General features: G+C 54.4%; 2 protein-coding genes across 5 annotated transcripts in view; both read right to left on the bottom strand.

The window, feature by feature from the left end:
• Positions 1-735: 735 nt before the first annotated feature.
• Positions 736-4210, bottom strand: LOC104912148 (transforming growth factor beta activator LRRC32-like). The gene is made up of 2 exons (XM_031554638.2): positions 4099-4210; positions 736-3433 (listed from the first exon to the last, which is right to left on the bottom strand). Exons 1-2 carry the CDS (start codon positions 4204-4206, stop codon positions 1499-1501), a joined length of 2043 nt encoding a protein of 680 aa, XP_031410498.1. The 5' UTR covers positions 4207-4210; the 3' UTR covers positions 736-1498.
• A 3735-nt stretch (positions 4211-7945) lies between these two features.
• The window catches only part of EDA (ectodysplasin A), a 54245-nt gene continuing 41268 nt past the window's right edge, over positions 7946-20922 (bottom strand). The window contains exons 3-8 of one of the 4 annotated variants that reach the window (XM_085230547.1): positions 17860-17889; positions 14218-14397; positions 13605-13639; positions 13220-13271; positions 11069-11199; positions 7946-9161 (exon numbers count right to left, since the gene is read on the bottom strand). In XM_085230547.1, coding sequence (XP_085086673.1) covers positions 8910-9161; positions 11069-11199; positions 13220-13271; positions 13605-13639; positions 14218-14397; positions 17860-17889 — 680 coding nt within the window. In that variant the 3' untranslated portion in view covers positions 7946-8909. The remainder of the gene's footprint in view (positions 9162-11068; positions 11200-13219; positions 13272-13604; positions 13640-14217; positions 14398-17859; positions 17890-20922) is intronic. The other 3 variants (XM_085230548.1, XM_085230550.1, XM_085230551.1) reach the window with 3 other exon arrangements.

Raw genomic sequence — 20922 nt, 5'->3', positions numbered from 1 at the left:
CCGCTCGCTGCCAGCAGCTCTGTGGCTGCCAGAGGGAGGTGCGGGTCCCCGTCTGGCCAGAGCCCCAGCAAAGACGAAAAGAGTGTCATGCATGACACGCTCGACCTCACCAATGAGGCAGGAGTGGCTGGCGGGGGTGGCACTGAGTCACGCAGCAGAGGCGGCGGTACGGAGTGATAATGGGAAGCAGCGGTGGCACCGTCCTGCGGGAGGAGGGCACAGGGCAGAGGTCCTGGAGGATGTGCAGATGGGGATGGGACGGGGAAGAGGCGCTGCCATTAGCCCCGGTCCCATCCCGAAGCCACAGAGCGAACACCACAGCTGCTGGAAACATAAATCCCACCTGCATGCAGTACAGGGGTGGTGGCTTTAAGATCAGAAGCAGCAAAAACTCAAAAGTAGGGACAGCTCCAGCAGCAGCTCTGCTGTCGTGGCCGTGCGTGGCTGTGTGAGTTGGGTGCAACACAGAGTGGGAGCACAGCAGCCCAAGTGTGTGTTATCCTACAGCAGAGCTGGGGGAGGTGTGGGCTGTGCCCATCAGAGGGGCAGCACGAGGGGGACTCTGCCCACTGCATCCCACAGCTCCCAACCAGGCTCCTGATCCCATGGAGAAAAGGGGATAAAGCTCAACTATTAACTCGAGTTAGTTGTAGACAAGGTGATTTCCACGTAAGTTAGCAGAGCAGCCAGTTGGGAACTTCTGATAAAATTTCTTTTACTTTGAAAATGGAGTGATTCAGTGACATGTGAAAGGTTTCCACTGGAAAGAATTAGTTTTGCTGGATTTCTCAACTGATTTTCTAGAAAATCTGTAATGCTGTCAGCCACAGTGCTCCTCTCAGACTAGGAGTTGCATTGTCCCACAGCTGGGCACAAATCACTTTGACACAGCTTTTTGACACAAACATTTCAGTTTGGTACCAACATCCTTCAGATCTCTCAACCTCATGTTCAACCAAGAGAAAGCTTCTAACACCAAAACCATGGGGCTCTCCTGGGAGCAACCGTGGGATGCAGCCCAGAGAGCAGCTTGTTGAATCAGACACAGATGCAGAGGACCATGCACCGTTTCCCTGGATTGATTTCCACACCTCAGTCCCTCTTTGTCCTTCTTTGGTTGCTCTCCTTGATTTCTCAGCCCCTTGGCAAAGCCAGCACCCGTCTGCTGCCTCGTCCATCCTTTGCTGACCCTACGTGTGCCAGCTGGGAGCCGGGCTGCCGAACTCACGGTGGTGGCACCACGCTCCTGGCTGCAGGGACAATTCCCTTCCCATGAGCAGAGGGCAGAACCTCTCCTGACACTGCTCATGGCCCTGCGGATGGGGCAACTTCCTCCCTGCAAAGAATGGGCTGCAGGAACCCAGCTCTGCCTGGTGCCTGCCCAGCGCTGGGTGTGCGCGATCACATCCGCAGACCGCAGAGTGTTGGGAGAGGTGTCTGAAATATAATCATATTAATAGTATTATTGACAACACAGAGCTGCAGTTGGTTCTCCTGGCTATACTTCAGTGTTGCTCTGTGCTGGCCTCCCCTCGGCCACTCTGTCTGTTTGGGGCTGGGGCAGCAGGATGCCCATCCCGTGGCCCCGCAGCCAGCACACCCTGCAGCCTGCACACAGCAGGACACCCAGCAGGGCTGCCAGCACCAGCACTGAGCTGCCATCCCAGGGCTGTGGGCACGGCCACGGCGGGTGGCTGCTGAGTGGTGCTGTCCTGTTTGCGATGCTGTGGTGGATGCAGCGTGCGCAGTGCAGGTCGGGCAGTTGCACACCAGCTGCCTGCAGAGCATCCAGCCAGCCCAGCTCGCAGCAATGGAAAGGGTTCCCTGCCAGGCACAGTGTCTGCAGGCTGCGGGTCCACCCCACCAGTGCCTGCTTGGGCAGCGCTGGCAGCTGGTTACCGCTGACATCCAGGGTTTGCAGTGGGGAGCAGAACAAACCCGTGGGCAGAAGGCTCAGGCGGTTGCCCGAGAGGTCCAACACCCTGAGCTCATCCAAGCAGGGGATCTCAGCCCCGCTGTTGTCCATGCGGTTCCCCCGCAGCCAGAGCTGCTGCAGGGAGTGCTCCAGCCCCTCCAGTGCCACCCGTGGCACGGCCAGGCCCTGGTTCTCAGACAGGTCCAAGGAGAGGAGTGGCGTTCGGCTGAAGGTGCGGGGCAGCAGCTGGGTGAGGCTGTTCCTGCGAAGGCTGAGGTGCTGCAGGTGGGGGATGGTGTGGAAGGCGGTGCAGGGTTCTGCCCTTGGAGAGCCCCCTCCTGATATCTCCCCCGTGTCACTCCCACAGGGCTGAAGGCTGTTGGAGCCCAGGTCGATGGCTTCCAACTGGGGCAGGGCATCAAAGAACCAACGAGGCAGAGCACGGATGGCGTTGCCATGGAGGTCCATGGAGCGCACGGAGAGCACTGCGTTCTCCTGCCACACAGCTGTGCCATTCCTGTCCCCATCCCCGTCCCTGGTCAGCAGCTCCATAGTGATGTCCTGGAGGCAGTTCATGGCCACGCTGAGAGTGAACAGGGAATGCATGGCACGGAAAAACAGCAGCGGAAGCAGCTGCAGGCAGTTGTAGCTGAGGTCCAGCTCGGCCAGGCGGGCCAGGCTGGCTGCGGTGCCCAGCGAGGTGCTGAAGCTCACCATCTCCTCGTAGCGCAGCGCAAACTGGGCTGGGTGGTGTGAGCTGGGGTCCAGGGAAGTGATGGAGTTGTGGGAGAGGTTGAGGTGCACGAGGCGGTGAGCGGCTGGGAGCTGTGGGAAGGAGAGCAGTCGGTTGTGGCTCAGGTCGAGGACCCGGAGCAGGTAGGGACCCCCTCCCTCCTCCCAGCCAAACAGCTCCAGGGCGTTATGGCTCAGGTTCAGGACTTGCAGCTGCCGCAGGTTGAAGCTGGAGAGGCAGTGCAGGGAGTTCAGGGCCAGGCTGAGCACCACCAGCTCCCGCAATGCCTCAAACGCTCCCTCCTCGATGTCCATGATGTAGTTGTTGCTGAGATCCAGCTCACTCAGCCGCGGGGAGCCCTGGAAGATGCCCGCCGGCAGCTGCCTCAGCCTGTTTCCTTGCAGGTGCAGCACCTGCAGTGTAGTGAGGCCACTCAGGGACCCCCTCACCATGTGGCTCTCCAAGCCGTTGGCCGACAGGTCCAGCACCTCTATACTCTGCAGTGCACTGAAAGTCACCGCGTTGTCCTGACGGTTTTGGTGCAGGCGGTTGGAGCCCAGCAGCAACGAGTGCAGCCGTGGCAGCTGGGCCAGCACCGACCCTGAGATGGCCTCCAGGCGGTTGGAGCGCAGGTCCAGGTGCTCGAGCTGCCCCAGTGCAGGCAGGCGGCTCTCCGACAGGTTCTGAAGGAGGTTGTGGGACAGATCGAGGTGCTTCACTCCTTGGGGAAGGTCCTTGGGAAAACTGTGCAGCCCAGCAGCCCTGCAGGACACCTCTGTGGGGCTCTACAGAGAAACGGGAAACCCATCAGCACCAGCCGGCACAGCTCCAGGCAGAGGAGCTGCTCTTTGCCGTCTGCTCTGTGCCTGCAATGGGAAGGGGGGAGGCCACCAGAAGCTGCTCAGGAGACCAGCAGCTTCTGCATGGGGTGGGCTTTCGGCAGTGAAGGATCTCGCTTTTTACATCTGTTTTTGTGCATGGTGCGATTTGCTGGTTTGTGTGCAGGTCATCACCAGCACTCCTTAGCCTTAAGCCCTGGAGGATAAGTGAGGGAGAGGAAGGCAATGTCTGCCTTATGGTGCTCCTGGAGGTGTGAGAAGCCCCACACTCTGGCCCTGTAGGCTGTCCTCTCATGCAGTGAATTAAAAGTTAATGGCATCACTGACAGTGCTGCCCTGCACAGCATCCCTGTCCCGTCCTATCCCCTGGAACTGTTCTATTGGTTTGAAAGTGACGGGGAGCAGCTGGGAAAGGCTATGGGCAAACAGCTTGAAGCCAGGAGAGCAGAGGGGAGCAGGAAGGTGGGGAGACAGGACGGGTAGAAGTGGAGGCTGGATGAGGTAAGTGCCGTGGGGGAGAGGCATGTGAGATCTCCCTTTGCTGCACAGAGGGATGGGTGCTGTGAACCAGCGCAGAGTGCTGTGACAGCCTTGGGAAGCAGCAGCCTTACCTGCTGGCACGGTGGAGGCCTGGGCTTCGCCTCCCCACCAGCCTGGGTCCTGAGGATGGCCGGCAGCAGGCAGAACAGCAGGCATCCTGCCCCACAGACACTCCGCATGGTGGCACCGCCAGCCCTGCTCGCAGCTCCACCGCTCTGCTCCAGCCCCTGCACAGAGCCCCATAAATAGGCTGTGGCATGGACGGGGGAAGGAGATAGAGAGAGGGGGTGTCAGCAGCTGCGGAAGTGTGAAAGGAGACATATACGACCATGGAGGGGAAAAACTGCACAAAACCACAAGGAAGGGAAAGAGAAACCGCTGGAGTGGGAGGAGGCAGGGCTGCATGAGGGCTCAGGTGATCCACTGAAACCACCGTGGAAATGAAGCATCAGGAAGGAACGCTGTGCTTGGGAGAGCAGAGGGCTCTGCAGGAGTTCCCCACATAGAGCTGCTCGTCCTCCGCCCTGTGCCAGGGATGTGCCCACAGCCTGGACACCCCAACTCCCACTGAGGACCCCAGGACCACAAGTAAGGAACCCCTTCCTGTGCACCCTGAGACACAACCACTGTGCTCTCACTGCTCAGCCCTTGGGTGGGGGGCACAAAGCAAAGCTCTGGGTGGGAGCTGGGGTGGATGCAGCTCTTCCCTTGTCCCCAGCAGGGACACAGAGCTGTGCTCCTCAGTGACACATCCCCAGTGGGCCTGGAAGAGAGCTGCTGTGTCTCAGCCCAAGCTGGGCTGGCTCTGTTATGGGTGCAGCAGTAGAGCGGTTGCTTTGTTCCTAGATGTGCCTGGCAGAATGATAGATAATAACATTTTCCCCCTACTTGCATATTCCATATATATGTGATTATATCTAAAGACACAGCAGCCTGACTTTTCCTGGGGTTGCCCTTTAGCAGCTCATACCATGGAGAGCATTTTGTTGCCTCTGGGCTGCGGTTCCTCCTGGACAGACAGACAGTGGCTCTGGACCCATGCAGTGCCGGGGGCTGAGCCCTCCCCACCGCCCACAGTGGATGCAGTCGGGCCAAGGGCAGCTGCAGCAGAACAACCCCTGATTGTTCTCAGCGCACATCTGTCCAGATGTGGAACCAGGCAGCTCCACCCAGGAGCCACCGGCCTCTGGCTGAACCCAATCATCCTCATCCCTCTGCACCGTGCATCGTAGGGAGCCCCAGCCATCACCCCAGCCCTGGGTACGGGTCTGCAGAGCAGGAAGAAGAAATCAGCCAAAAGTCCCTGATCAAAGGCAGGGACTGGTGTGGAGAACCTCCGGCCGTTTGCATGCTATGCCTGTGAACTCCCCACGTCCTGTCCCCTCTCTTGTGGGGCACTGCTTTAGGGCACAGCCTGCCCCGCTCCTGTCTGAGCTGGGACTGCCACACCATAGGGTCCAGCCCCTCCGTGCCCAGCACCCAGCTGACATCCAGGGACGCCCAGAGATCAGGAAAAAGCTTTATTTGCAAAGAAAATATTGACAATTTACATAAACTTACATCCTAATTTATATACATTATGTATATTTTATATACAGATAGTGTCTTGAATAAAGATGTCGAAGCACAAAACAGCATTGGTATGTCTCTGTGCAGCTCAGATAAACGGGCGTGGAGTTGGGCATCTTTTCCCACAACTCCTCTCCCATTCCTTTTTGGTTGGGGGGTGAGGAGGGGCTTCCTTCCACCCCTGGAAGCGATGAGGGCGGGCATTGTGTGGGGCCAGGCCAGAGGGTGCAGCACCCACACACAGGGGAGAGCCCAAGAAATGGGACAAACCCCAGCAGGAGGGGCTCAGCCTGCAATGCCGAGAGCTGGGACCGCTGCCTTCCTGCTCCCATGCTCTGAGCTGGGACAGCACCTCTGGATTTCGTTGGGCCGTGGAAAGAGCTCACCTGAGAGCAGCCCCCGGGTAGCACCTGCCCTGTACCTCTCAGCCTGGGAAATACAACGGCCCTTTTCTAAAGCTCGATGCTAAGAGGACAGTGCTGCAGCACTGATGGGCTGCTGGAGATGGCAGGAGCCCCTCAGCCCCCACCCCGGGTGAGGAAGGTGCTGGGGGAAGCACAGCCAGCAGGTGTGGGTGCAGAGCCATGACCTGAAGGGTGTGCTGGGGAGCATCCCTCCCACAGAGGCACCCCAAACACAAAAGCAGAGCTGGCTTCCATACGGGCAGTCTCTGTACTGGGGATCTTCAGAGGGAGAAGGATTTCAGATGCTGAGTTAGATACCAATTGGCTGCTTGCTACATTTCTGCAACTGGAGTCCAGCCGAAGGCTGAGCAGCGGAGCTGAGGCACGTGGGTGAGGGCGAACTGAAGAACTGCTGGGAGTTCTGCAGGAAAGACACCAGAGGGAAGGATGGAGCGAGGCCCTGTTCCTGCTGGAGCTTACAATCTTCCATACAGATGAACCCCCTCCAGCTGTCCTGAGCTGCTTCCAGGCCCTTTGGCTCCAATGACGGAAACGCGTAGAGGCACCAGAGGCAGTGGCACAGAGCAGTATCACAGAAGCAGCTATACTACAGCCTGGGTGACTGTGCCACAATACTGCATCCACGAGAACGTGCTGCTGCTGCAGCCACAGGGTTGCAAATACAAAGGACTCCACGGCTGCCAGGCGAGGAGCAGCGAGGAAGGATGGCCACCTGCAGCCAGCAGCAAGCAGCTCCTGCTGCCCACCAGGAGCGCTGCCTCCTGCCCTGCTCCCTGCACACATCCCAGGGGCTCATGGCAGCAGTGCCGGGGTGCTCAAAGCAAAAGGGATTCTCCCTTTGCCTCCTGCTGCTCACGGGCACATTCAGAAGTGAACCACAGCTCCTGCCAGTGGGGGATGAGGAATGCCAGCGACATCCATCGCGCTCTCCCAAGCCATCGTGTTATTTATGCTTGCCCCTAAGCCTCGCTGCTCAGACTGTGTTCTAAAGCAATCCTGTTAATGATTTGCTTCATGTTTTCATTACAAGAAGTTGTCCCGATTCATTCTTGTCAGAGGAACATCTCCTTCTTAATTGATTTTAAAGGAAATAAACAACAAAGGCTGCTTCAGTGCCCCTAAGGCTCTCGCTAGCCCAACATGTTAAGGCTAGAAAGGAGGAGAACATATTGAAAAAGAAATAGCAGGCAATTTTTCATGCAGTTATTTTATAAACTGCACGCCTCCTGTGAATAGCAAGGCTGAAGCCAAAGCCGGGTGCCCCCAAGAAATATTTATCTCCCAATAACTGCAATACTTGGCAAGTGAGATCACTCGCACCGGCCGCGCAAAGCAGCGGAGCCGGGAGCACTGCGGGCAGGCAGACCCCGCAGGGGCACAGCAGTGCCGGCTTACGCTGCAGGTGAGCACTGCTGGGCACCCTGGCTGTCACCCGGACCTCGGCTCCCCATCCAGCTGTTTGTGTTTGCCACAGGGGCTGAAACCTCCCTGCCCTACTTCTCTGCGTAGTGAGGGACGCTTTCCCAAGGACACAACCAGCCGCGCACCACGGAGCACAACAGGGCAATTCGTGCTCGGCCTCCTCCTCAGCTCCAGCACAACTTCCAGCTTCAGATCTCACCACCAGTCGAGGGGAGGTGACGGGAGAGAGTTGCTCAAGAAGCCAAAAGAAACAATAGCGTCCTCGCTCCGCTATTAGTCACCAGAAATCGAGTTAGGACTAGACCCAGCAGGGCTCAGAGCAAAGAAAAGCGGTGACTTCATGCTAGACCAGGCTTTTTAAACACACATTTTTGCTAGAGACTCCGTCGCTGCTCATTGGAGCAATTTAGGTAGGAGGGTGCCAACAGGGACGGGGTGTGGGGAGGAAGGATGAAAACCACATCTAAGAGCAGGGCAGCTGCTATTAAAACAGAAAAAATAATTTCCTGTTGGAATATTTTATTCTTAAACATGACAAACTTCTTCAGAGTGTTCTCACAAGTACTTGTGTCTGCTCTGCGTGCCTCTGGGAAGCCAGTAGAAAAGTGTTCTGGTTTGCAAAATATTAATTAAAAAGACACACATTAAAAAAGCCCAACCCCCAAACAAAAACCACCGACAGCTGTGACAGCAGCAGTGGGTGATGGCAGCCCCCAGTGGGCAGCGCACAGCTCCGGGGTAACGGCAGGAGCTGGAAGTAGCAGAGGCTCTGGAACCAGGACTGTCTTTTTCTTTGGGACTTTGCGATTTCTGGAATGCAGAGGCAGTTCTCCATGTGCTAAGCCTGCTCTACTCAGCATCCACCTTCCCCTCCACCGCACTGCTCTCACAGCCTGCTTCCCAGCTCTGCCTGAGGCACTTTGCTTCTCCTTTCTCCCACTCCTGAGGATGAATGTAAACACCACTGACTCTCACCCACCTCCTCTCGTGCCGCGCACCGCTCCAGTTAGAACTGAGAAGGCAGGAAAGCAGAACCCCATTCCTTGCTCTCATCAGCGGGCAGAAGCAGGAGCGCCAGGTAGGGCTGCCTGGCAGGGCTCTCTCCTGCTCCTGCCTGGGATGATGCTCGTGCTTAGTGCAACATAAAAGCAGAGAGCCACGTCACTCCCAACAAGCCCCACGTGAAGATCACAGAGCAGAATATCAGTGCAGTAACACTTGAAATACTGAGACAAGGCGGACACAACAGCCCTTCTTCCTCTCCACGCTTTTTCAGCTAGCTTTTTGATCCAAGTCTCCGTGCAAGTCACAGAAGACACTGTGCTTCCTGCATTCACATATAGGAATAAATAGCTCTGGATCAGCTTTCCTTATGGCCGGATTACAGAACCCCCTGAAATACTGATACGCTTATGAACAGCAGCACGGTGCAGTTCTGTGAGTCTCCTTGGATGTGCCGAGTTCATCTAGGATGCTGGCGCATCTCCTAGGCGGATGGCCCCAAAGAAAGTTGTGTGCTTGCTCATGTTGATGGAGATGTCAGCGTGGACCATTTTCACAGCAATCTTCTGCCTGGCTTTGAGGAGGCAGACCCCGGCTGTATAGCAGGTATTGAAGTTGGTCTTGCCGGTCTCAATACTCCGAGTGCATTGCAGAAAGGGTTTTTCATCCACCACCACCTCATAGCTGGCAAAATCTGTGAAGTTTATGTAGTATACCTGATGTGAAGCAGGAAGAAGAAAGATTATTAGGCGGCATGTTTGTGAAGCAGGAACAAGCCCACGCTCCTCTCGGTCCACGTGTATGTTCCCCCTGCTAACGATGCTCTCCTCAGCCCCCAGCCACACACATTCATGGGAGGCTGACTTGTCTGAATGACCCTCAAGCCAACGAGACATAAGGAAACTCCGTATTTCACTTCATCCTCATAAAAGCATGCAAGTGCCTGTGAATCCAAGCATCTCTGTGGCTGAGCTAGGAAGCCTCATGCCAGACCCTGCTATGATAGGGAATGTACAAACCTGTGCAGGCCTAGTTACAGCAATCTGAGAACAAATCTACCTGCCACAAACAGCTTTTCATCCAACAAACAAACAAAGTTGTTAACTGAAGTCCTCTTGCACTTACCTGGCAAGTCCTGCTTTCTGGGTCCCATGAGCCTCCTTTAGTGCTGACATCAACAATGCCCTAAGATGTACTGGGAGCTGCCTTCTTTGTAACTGGACTTGAGGTGCTCTCAAAGGCATAAGCTGTTACAGGGAAGACACTGTCCCAACCTCCAAAGCTTGGAAGCAAATGACCTCATAGTATCTGTACTGATTTAACTCTTAGATCTGGTGACAAAGCCCCCAGGACTGTGCAGCTTGCTGGAACTTAACCATCTCCCACGTACTGATTCTGAAGAACTCCAGGATGCCTGAGAAAGGCCTGCACAGAGAGAAGTCCATCCCAGGGAGCTGCTTCTTCCTGATAGAAGGAAACTACTCAGTTTGGATGCGTCTGCCAGTTCTTCTTACCCTACACTGTGTGACCACAGAAGCTAAACAAGGCCGAGTCCCCATTTTCCTTACAAATGACAGCGGCTTCGGTGGCCAGCAATTAGCACGAAGCACTTGGGAAACAATTACACTTTGGCCCAGGTAGAGTTATTTTCCCTGTCACCATCCAAAGCGGACACACAGCCATGCCCACAGAAGATCCCTGTCTAACCTGACATCCGCAGCTCATCCTGCTGGCACCGTCCCAGCGCGGCTGCCCTCCGAATGCAGCCAAACCCATGAGCAGGAGTGCTGAGATCTGTCCCACAGCCTGGACAGTTTTTCAGTCCTCAGGTGTCTGAACACCCCAGCTGCTGTGGAAGGGCAGAATGTGGCAGTTCATGCTCCATGTCAGAGGCTTGCAAGAAACCAGCAGCAATGCATTAAATGACAGCGCACCTCCTGCTTTTTTTCTTTTTTTGAATGGGAAAATTACAGAAATTGTGTCTTAATTAGCTCCCTCCTAAATCATAGTACAAGCAATTGTTACTTTGCTCAGTCCCTTCTACATAAGCAGGTCTGTACACCCATCACTGGTGCCAGCTAATGCTGCCATCCCGCAGCACAGCAAGGCTGCTGGTGCACAGCATCAGTCTGAAGCTACGCACAGAACGTGGAGGCAAAATGGAATTACCTGGGCTGGGAGTCCTATGCTTACAAAGAGTGCCACGGTTGCCCAAACATCCCAACTCATGATGGTTTTGGCATGACATCCCTCTTAAAGCACTGAGCCCAGCTTCCTGCTGGGACTCTTGCTCTGCAATGAGGTTTAGATTTGCGGGTGAGTGACTGCACAGACAATGTGGAGGGGGAAAAAAAAGGCACTGGTGGCACATGGGGTTTGGTTGGGCTTCTGTGCATGTGTCGCAGTAACTAGGCTCCTGCAGCCGGTGTCGTGGCAGAACGTGTGACCTCGCACTTCCCAACTCTATCAACTTCTTCATCTGACACACATCTCCTAGAGCACGAAGTGGTTAAAAGCACATACAAGTTCTTGGCATTCGCTAGTTGTCTGGAGCCCTCTCGTGGTTCATGCAAGGCTTCCATTGGAACACAAGAATAGGAGTTAGGCCTAGGACCGTACTCACTTCTACCTGACTATAGATGAAGTATGTGCCGTCCACCAGTACCTCCAGCTCCCCACTGCGGGCATGCAGCTTAAACACCTTGGGGTTCATAGTGATGCGAGACCAGTCATTGAGGACTCCACCTGAAAGATCTCAGTATGAGAAAACGGCAGTCACTCAGTACCCGTCAGGATGAGAAGCGTGGGAGCACACAAATACAGTCACATTGCAATACACAGCAGCTGGCACAGCCCCAGTGGGAAAGTCAGGGAAACTCGGCGAGAAAACCCCACAATTAAGCACTGTGCTGTGTTAGCTCTGGCTCCTTCCCATGGCAACAGCTCTACCTGCACCACCTCTTGCTGCTGTCTGAACGGGACACCCACTTTGCTCTGTGCAGACAGGATGAGCGATCCGCATCTCTGCTCGCTTTTGGTTAAGAGTAATTCCCATCTTCGGGATGCGCTGCACAGCCCTTTGCACGCTCATCCCCTGAGCTGGGTGCAGACTGACTTGCCTTCTCCTGATACAACCAAGTACCTGAGTGATTCCCAGCCCCAGTAAGATGTTCTCATCAAAAGTGACTGCCATCATCCCACTGGCACACAGAGACCCGTGCCAGTATTTCCAAACTATTTGCTATGTTTTCTAAATTAGGCTAGGGTGAGAACTGCGATCCCTGTCCTTATGGGAATGGGACTAAACGTGGCAAACCTGCCTGCGTGAAATGGCATCACGTCCCACCACATTAACCTGTGCTGAGATAGATCCTCAGCACAATTAGGGGTCTGTAGACCCGCCACCCACTCCTCTGTCACTGGGCCAACCGAAAGCATCAGCAGACACATCCAAGGACATGCTCTGCTACATGCTGAGGACAGCTTGCAGTCTGCAGGTTGTATCAAATGCTATCTTTCCCCTCCCAGCCTTTATCTGCTGTTCTGCTCCCTGCCCCCAGCTGTGAGCCAGCCAGGCTGTGCTTTCTGCTCTCTGTCAGCTGGACAGCATTAATGTCAGAGTGCCTGAGGAAGGCAGGCTCAGCACAGCAGATTGTTCCCAAGCAGCAGGGAAGGACAGTTACAGAGTAATTCCCACTCTTAGAGAGCAGCGTATGCTCTGTAAACGCAGAAGGGTCCCGTTGATAATGGAATAATTGCTTTTTCAATGTAAGCACGACAGCATCTTTTCCCCCGTGCTGTTGTTGGAAACAGCAGATTTCCTTTTTGCTGCTGGGAGCTTCCCTCCACCCTGCTACAGCAAACACATTCAGCTCCAAGAGAGAATCGTGAGAAATGTCAGCTCCCACAGCTCACGCCTGGTGAGAGACAAACCAAGCCTTCCTACAGGAGCCCTGGCCAGCCCTCACCATCCCTCGCATGGGGCAGCAGTTGGTGAACCCATTCCTGCAGCCCTGTCCCATTCTTGCAGCCCCGAAGCAGAGCTCCCTGGGTCTGGGCAGGGGATGAGGCAGCTCCTCTCCAGTACAGCGAGATATCACCAGCCGAGAGGCAGCAGCTAATGAATGAGACCCAGCTGTTGGCAAAGGGAACGCGAGCAGAAATCGGAGATGGGTTTGGGGAGGAAGGAAAAGAGCAAAGAAGTGCTGGTGGATGTGAGATGGCTCGGCAGGACTTGGGGTGGGTATGGATGGGTAGGGATGCTCAGGGGCTGCATGCTGTGTGCCTGCAGCACGGCAAAGCAGGAGCTGGTGGTTGTGCATCTCTGTGTGCTCGCAGCTCCCATTGCAGCTGCACTTTCTCCTGATATAAATTAATGGGGAAAATGGAGAAAAGCGCAGACTAACGGGGCTGAGGTGGGAAAAGGACACACTGCAGGCTTAGAATAGGAGAAGGAACAGACTGGGAAAGGAGGCTGTAGGTAGGGGACTCTGGAAAAACTGATGACCTTACAACAGGTGGGAGGAGGTCAAGGGGAAGTGAGATCCAGTAGGGCAGAACTAGTGGGAGATGCACAGAGACAAACTGGGGGATGAGTCTGACTGCAGGAGAAATGGGAGGACACTGAGCAGCGGGCTCCTCTGTGGGGTTTGGGCAATGGGAATGAGTCTGTTACGGTCAGCCAGCACTGACCCACATCACAGGGTGGTGCCCCACATATATGCCTGGGGCTGCAGGATGGGCCCAGTAAGTGCCAATAGCATGAGATCCTTACCATTCTTCACTTGGATGGCTGAGCCTTGGCCTTGAAGGTGGACCACAGCTGGCTGCAAACGAGATTACAGGGATTTAAAGTTGGTCAGAACCACCGTGTCATTTTACAATAACTGGGCACAGCTCCACAGCTCTGAGATCATTACTGCTTTCCACAAACACAAAAGAGCGGAGCGGCCAAGAACAGCATCAGCACTGCACAAGGAGTGAGAAACCCACGGCAGATTAACACAGCCTGCTTCTGAGCACTGGGAAGAGTCAGCTCAGCCGGTCCTTTTGGGGCAGCTACAACACAGCACACACAGGAAGGGTGGGATTTACGTGTTAGTAAATGCAGCAGATAAGTTAGTCAACAAAGCTGGGAACTGGGAAGGAGGCCAACCAACCTGGGTGTCTCGGGAGCCGGCCTTGTCTGTGGCACCTGCAAAATGCAATTCACATCGTTGTGGGGTAAGCCTGAAAGAGCTGCAGTAACTATTCCTTCAGAGAAACCTCCTCCTACCCCGTAATAAGCATAAAAGACACGTTTTTAACAGGACACCAGCAGCTGTACGGGGTACAGCTCCGTGTCAGAAAGCACCGAAATAAGAAAAAGCCTCATCCTGCTTTTTTCCTGTCTTAATCCTGTATTTCTGCCCAGCATCACTTGAAGCATCCTCAGATCACCCAACCAGCTTCCACTGGAAGGACAAACTGCAGCACTCTGCTCCTGCAGCAGTGGCAATGGAGGCTGTGGGATGCAAACAACACCGGTGTGATGGCAGCAACACGGCCGTTTGCTGCACTCATGCTCTGCTGAAACTTCTCTGAGAGCCAAAGCTCCACGAGAGAGGAGATGCCCGTGGGCACCACGCTGCAGCACTAAGGACCTCGCACTGCTGCTGGCCCGTGCTTCCGAGGGAGCCTGACGTCAGCTCAGCTTCCCCTTGATAGCTGTGTGAGCTGTGGGGCGACAGCCCCGGTTTCTCTGAAGAAGCATTTTCTAATAGGAGCGCTCACCTGAGGGGCCCTGCAGCCCTGGGGGGCCCTGAGGGCCGGGTGGCCCCGGGGGGCCGGGTGGTCCCATCACAGTGGTCCCAGGAATCCCGGGGATGCCGGGAATGCCAGGGGGGCCTTGGGGCCCAGGGGGGCCTGGTGGCCCTTGGGGACCGTTGGGTCCTGGAGGACCGGCCTTCTTACCTGCAAAACACAAGGCCACGTGTTAGCACATGGCGTCACTCGTGTTGGAAGAGCCCCCTCTGCTCCCAACCCCACCCAGCCCACCCCAGCACGTCCATCACCACATCCCTCAGTGCCACATCCCCACGGCTCTGGAACACCTCCGGGGGGAACCCACTGCTCCCCGGCAGCTGTGTTGGTGCATTACCGCAGGTCATCACCTGCAGTGCGATTACACCTAAACAAGGAGCACACCTCAGGGCCACCTGAGGGACGAAGCATCTGCCCCAGGGATGTGACTGAGGCTTTTTGATGGAAAACAGGTGCAATCTTTCCCACCTGCTGTATGCTGCTGCATTATACATAAACCTCCAGCATCACCATCACATCACAGCACACCACAAGAAATTTCAGCTCACAGGGAACTGGTGGGATATAACGTGGTGGCCATGAACCAGGGATGAGAGACAGCTGTGCTGCTCAGTGCCTCACGGCCCTTCCCCACATTGCTGCTCCCTGCATACAGCTCACCTCCAGCCCTGTAAATTCTAGGGCTAAAGGAAGCAGAATGTTACCTTCTGAATCGAAGAAGTAAATTAATCCAGCTATGCGTAACCAAAATAATATGGCAGTGATGCCAGTATCCCATAAAAACAGGAGGACAAATTGTGACCTGAAATATTTCTGCCCAGATCAGCAGCTGTGCCTTCACACCTGAGCTGGCCATGCACCAAGCTACGCCAGCAATGCTCCACCTCAGGATGGTGACAGCTCTTGGAAATGAGCAGCTTGAGTCCCAGCTCTCACCTACCTCCCCTACAGCACATTGCAAATTCCTTTCCTTCAGCCTAGACAGTGCTGAGGAAGGCTCACACGTGGGGCCAGCAGTTCCATGGCTGGTTCCCCTGCTTTCTTTCCCAAGGGGATACACATGCCAGCCGTTCTAACCAATCCATCTCAGAAGTGGGGTCTGCAGCTCAACGTGCTGCTCGTTCGGCAGCACAACAACCACACATCATTCTGAAGCTGCACAGGGATCTGCATTCTGGGCATTCTTGCTCCTTTGAGCAATTTCAACTGCCCCTCCGTTGTAATGGAATCCTGCTCACCGATATCACAAGGCAAGAAGTGGTTACTCACTAAGACGTAACGCTCGGTTCATCTTCCAGCTGAGAGCACTGCTGGGTGGGTTGCAGCACAGAGCAAGGAGTGCACTGCAGTGCTCAGCACCTGCAGACGTTTCCATTGCATGGATATACAAGAACGAGATGCTGCTGCTGCTGCTTCCCCTTTCTCCTCTCTGGACGTTTTTTTAGAGCCCCTCGGTGTGGCAGAGCTGCTGGTGGAGGCCCTGCTCCCAGGAGCCACAGGCACTGCACAAGCAGCACGACCCAAGTGCACCACAGTCAGCACATGCTTTCCCTAATTGACATTTGCCAAACAATAAGCTCTAACTCCAAAAAATGAAAATAAATTAAAAAAAATGTGACAACACCATAACACAAAAATATTCCACGCAGCACTACAGCTGTATGTAATACAGCACTGCGAGACCCCTCAGCTGCTCCAGGACTGCACGAATACCGCAGCCATCGTTTGCTGCTAGCTCAGCTGATTTAGCAGCGTTTGGGGTTTCAGAGCTCTGTTAGGACAAACTTTGTGAACATGAAACGTGACGCAGCTCTGGAGCACAAACAACTGCCCAAGTTTCTGAGCGCGGCAGCCATCAGTTGTGAGGCTGCATGCAAGGAGCAAGAGCAGAGCGCTGTGCTGTGCTGTGCTGTGCTGTGCAGGGGCTGCAGCAGCTCAGCGCCAGGGCCATGCAGCAGTGCAGCGTGGGATCCTGGGTGCTCCATCCCCAGGTGCTGTCACAGCCCTGGCTGGGTGCAGTCCTGCGTCAGCAGTGAGCACTGAGTGCTGCAGAGATGTCTGGGGGAGCCCCTGAGTTGCACACAGCTGGCACCTTCCTGCTGCCTGCAGGGCAATGTGGGTGTGGGCTGGGTGTGAGATGGGTGGGTGCTCTGATGGGTGCTCTGATGGGTGCTCTGATGGGTGTTCTGATGGGTGCTCTGATGGGTGTTCTGATAGGTGCTCTGATGGGTGCTCTGATGGGTGCTCTGATGGGTGTTCTGATGGGTGTTCTGATGGGTGCTCTGATGGGTGCTCTGATGGGTGCTCTGATGGGTGTTCTGATGGGTGCTCTGATGGGTGTTCTGATGGGTGTTCTGATGGGTGCTCTGATGGGTGTTCTGATGGGTGTTCTGATGGGTGCTCTGATGGGTGCTCTGATGGGTGTTCTGATGGGTGCTCTGATGGGTGTTCTGATGGGTGTTCTGATGGGTGCTCTGATGGGTGTTCTGATGGGTGTTCTGATGGGTGTTCTGATGGGTGCTCTGATGGGTGCTCTGATGGGTGTTCTGATGGGTGCTCTGATGGGTGCTCTGATGGGTGCTCTGATGGGTGCTCTGATGGGTGCTCTGATGGGTGTTCTGATGGGTGCTCTGATGGGTGCTCTGATGGGTGTTCTGATGGGTGTTCTGATAGGTGCTCTGATGGGTGCTCTGATGGGTGCTCTGATGGATGCTCTGATTAGTGCTCTGATGGGTGCTCTGATGGGTGCTCTGTTGGGTGCTCTGATGGATGCTCTGAAGGGTGCTCTGAAGGGTGCTCTGATGGGTGCTCTGATGGGTGTGAGGAGCAGCGCGGGGCCAATGGCTGCACTCCCCTAAACCACGGCTGTTGCTTGGTTTTGAGAACAAGCCTACAAAGCAACCCAGATCTCTGGATTGTGTTCTGGTAGCAGATCAACGCACGACCGTTGTGTGTGCCAAGGAGCCAGGCACAAACACAGATGGCACCAGATACCTCACAAAGCATGGAATCATGTGCCCAAAACACAAAACACTACACCTCCCCAGTCTGCATTTTGGGAAGTAAGTGCACACTGCAAACAGCTCGAGGAACGTGGTGAGAAAGCCAGGCAACACCTGCGGGCTGACCCACACTCAGCATGGAAACATAAGGCAGTACTTCTGCTTTTGGTGCACAACCAGAAGCTGCAGAGTGTATTCAGAGAGGATGTGAAGGTCTGAAGGAGGCACCAAGCTGCAGCAGGATCCCTGGCAGAGCAGAAGGAAGCTGGAGCTGCAGAGAGCAGGCAGCTCGCCACAGCTGGCACATGGCAGCACAGCTGTTTGTTATGGGAATCACTTCTATACAATGCAATTAAGTTCCCTTTGCTTTTAAAGAAGCCTTCAGAAAGCATCTCCAGCCTCAGAGTGCTGCTGGGGGATGCAGCTGTGCCACAGCAGTGCTGGAGGCATGGAGAGCAGCCCCAGAGTGCTGCATTGGATGCTGTGCCCACTGCTGGGATGTGAATGAACGGTTTCCCATTCATGTCAGTTGGAGAACTTGTAGCCAGAACAATAACACAGGTGCACCAAGGGCTAACTGAGGTCAAATTAAATTAAAAATCAAACTTACCCTTTTTCTTGTTTTTAACTGAGCTTGGACCTACAAAGCAAAAAAAACAAAAAAGAAAGCCAGTAAGATTCAGTGATCAATTAATCCTAAAAAATCCCCGCTGCCACCCGTAGCACTTGGGAAGAGGTCTCTGTCTGGAACAAAACTGGGAACAGAAGTGGTCAGCCGAGGCCGAGAGCCCCCAGCTCTGTGCAGGATGCTCTGTGCACAGCTCTGCTGCAGCACTGCCTGACTGCTGCACACAGGTGTGCTGCACGTATCTGCTGAGGTCGCCAATGCAATAGGGCACATTGAGCTTTTGGACAGCAGGAATCCTGAGCCTCAACACAATCCCTGTAACACAGAATGCTGTGCAGCCACTGCTGGGAGGTTGTGCAGAGCCCTGCTGCCTTGGTGACACAGCGAATGTCCTGAGGAGAGCAGGTTGGGAAGGGGACCCAGCTCAGCTCCTGGCTGAAACACTCCTAGAGAAGCTGAGATAGGGCACAGTTCTTGAGCATTAGTGTGAAACACTCCTCACTGCTTCCCCCCCAATTAATGATGGATGAGAACGAGACCCCAGGTGCCACCCTGCCACGTGCCTGCAGAACCCCTGGAGCCCAAGCACACGCATTACACTGTAGGAAATGTAGGGTATCATCTGACTTATCACCTCCATCGGTTTGCTCTTTTAAAAAACTATTTCTTATGCACATGTACAAATACACACCTTCCTATCAGCCCAGCAGAGACGAGCTGCCAGGCAACACACCTGGTGGCCACTGCCATGCTGCCCACACCTGCCCAGCACCTCAACGCCGTGCTCAGGGAAAGCAAACACTGCAGGGAACATCACCCAGAGAACAACCCAGGGCGGGCAGCATGAGGTGAGCGCTGCCTCTGTGTCTCTCCAGACCTCGGAGTCACGAGAGTTTATTTCATGTTATATATATCACACCATTAGCGCCATAACCAGAGTGAAAGTACAAATAGCTGCGGCGAGCCAAACACATTGGGGATGGATGGAACCAATTAGCTTCAAAGATGAATGGGAGGAATGAGAACCACATGCGATGGGGATGTTCGCAGTCTATATTACAACACACGCATCTGTTCCAGGCACGGCAGAGAGAGATGTTACGGCTGTGCAAGTGAATCTTTTGACAAACACAAAAATACTTCTGACATGAAAAAAAAACACAATATCATTAGCCCTGGGAGCTTCTGAGCCTCTGGGGCTTGCATCTGTTCGTCTCCCAACAGGGAGGGATGGATAGTTTAATTGCAAAGGGAGCCGTGGGGCTCACGGGATGCACCAGCAGCCAAAGCTTTGCTTGGTTTTGCTCAGAACTCATCAGATAGCTCTGAACTGACTGTGATGCAGTAACAGCCTCTCACTGAGTTTGGGAAGCACAGTTCCACCCCAATACCTGCCACAGCATGGGGCTCTTCTGCATTTCTATTTGTGCTCGACTTCCACTCTTCTTCCTCATAACCCCACCTATATTCCTCCCTGCAAGCTTTCTGCTCATGCTCGAGGCCAAACCAAACTGAGGGAAGTTTATCCTCCATTCTGTTTCCCTTCAGCTGAAATTTGCTCTGATGCTGCGATCCTTCCTCAAAAGAGCTCACGGTTCTGTGGAACCCTTTGCTTCAGCAAAGCTGTCAAGAAGCACCAAGACAGAGAAGAGGGGCAGCAGAAGGAAGGCCTTGAAGGTCACAGCAGTGAGCACGGGATGGGGTTCACTCGTACAGGATGCACAGTCCCATAGATGACCTACACACATGGAGTGAAGACTGCTGTGCATGGTGAGCTCCTCCGTACAGAGCTGAGCTCAAGCGAGAACGTTTTCATAGACAGGCTCCTGCCCAAAGGCAACCAAGCTGGAAATGAGGGGGCTCTTCCAAACCTCCAGGAGGAGCAGCGCGGCTCTGGAGGGGTCTGCTGGCTCAGTGTGAGCCTTCAGCCTCGAGGCACTGCCAGAAAGGCTCAGCAGTTCATCGGTCCTTTTGGAGAGAATCCTTCCCAAGGGCACTGCAGGCTGTTAGCACAGAACCACGAAGCAGGCTGCTAACTTGGCTCAAAGCACCGAAGCCAGCAAGCTGAGCTGCTTCTGCCACTCATAATATCCTTCATAACCCCCAACCCAAACACGGCCCCCACCCTGCAGAGGGTTGGCACAGCGGGGCAAACGTGGGAGGAGGTCTGGGGCAGCACCAGCAGAATCCCTGCGGCCACTTCCCAACGCCAAGGGAGGGATCTGCAGCAGGTGGGCCAAAGCTGTGCAGGGCAGCACCTGTGGCCATGCAGAGGGCACTGCACAGTGCTGCAGGGATGGGGTCGGCCCCAACATCTGCCGCATAACCACCACGGGCTGCAGAGAAACCAGATGGTGATGCAACTCGAGGATATTACACGTGACATGTTTTCGCTTATAAAGATTAAGAGAGTTTACTTTTTCCCCCCCTTGATTTTACTTTCTGTGTGCTACACGCTGCTGTGATTTGCTATAAATACAAAAATACCCCAAACCTCTTTAGGTCATGTGCTGATATAAATAGCATATTTAAAATAACAAAAAACACAAACCAACCTGCGTTCACTTATTAGTTGTGTGTGTGGATTAATGAGAAATAGCTTGAATTCTTTCAGAATGGTTCAAACTGGTCTTACTGACAGGAACAGATCTTTGTAATTACGCTGGTTTGATGTAAAACCTGCAAAAGGCCATTGCAGAAAGCTGTCCCAAGGAAGACAGCTGAGCCACCCCCAGCCCAGGGATAGGGAACTCAAACCCAGCGATTCCCCGTCCATCTTGCAGACACGTCCCTTCACTTCCAGCACAGTTGCAATCTGAAGATGAGAACAGAAGCAGGAGCTCGATGTGACTTATCCAGCAGGCACATCTTCCCAACCTTGTGCACTCCCCAAAACCTGCGGCCCTGTCTTTGAAGTGGGAGCTTCTGGCTGTGGCTGCAAGAGGAATGCCAGGTTTAACAACCGCCTCTCTCAACAGCGATGGGAATTTGTGCAAAGCGCTTTTCCAAATCCTGGTAGCCATCTGGTTTAACAAAGAGATCACT

This window comes from Meleagris gallopavo, chromosome 9 (genome assembly GCF_905368555.1).
Source record: "Meleagris gallopavo chromosome 9, MGAL_WU_HG_1.1, whole genome shotgun sequence".
NCBI lineage: Eukaryota > Metazoa > Chordata > Aves > Galliformes > Phasianidae > Meleagris > Meleagris gallopavo.
This window is presented reverse-complemented; position numbering and strand designations above follow the sequence as displayed.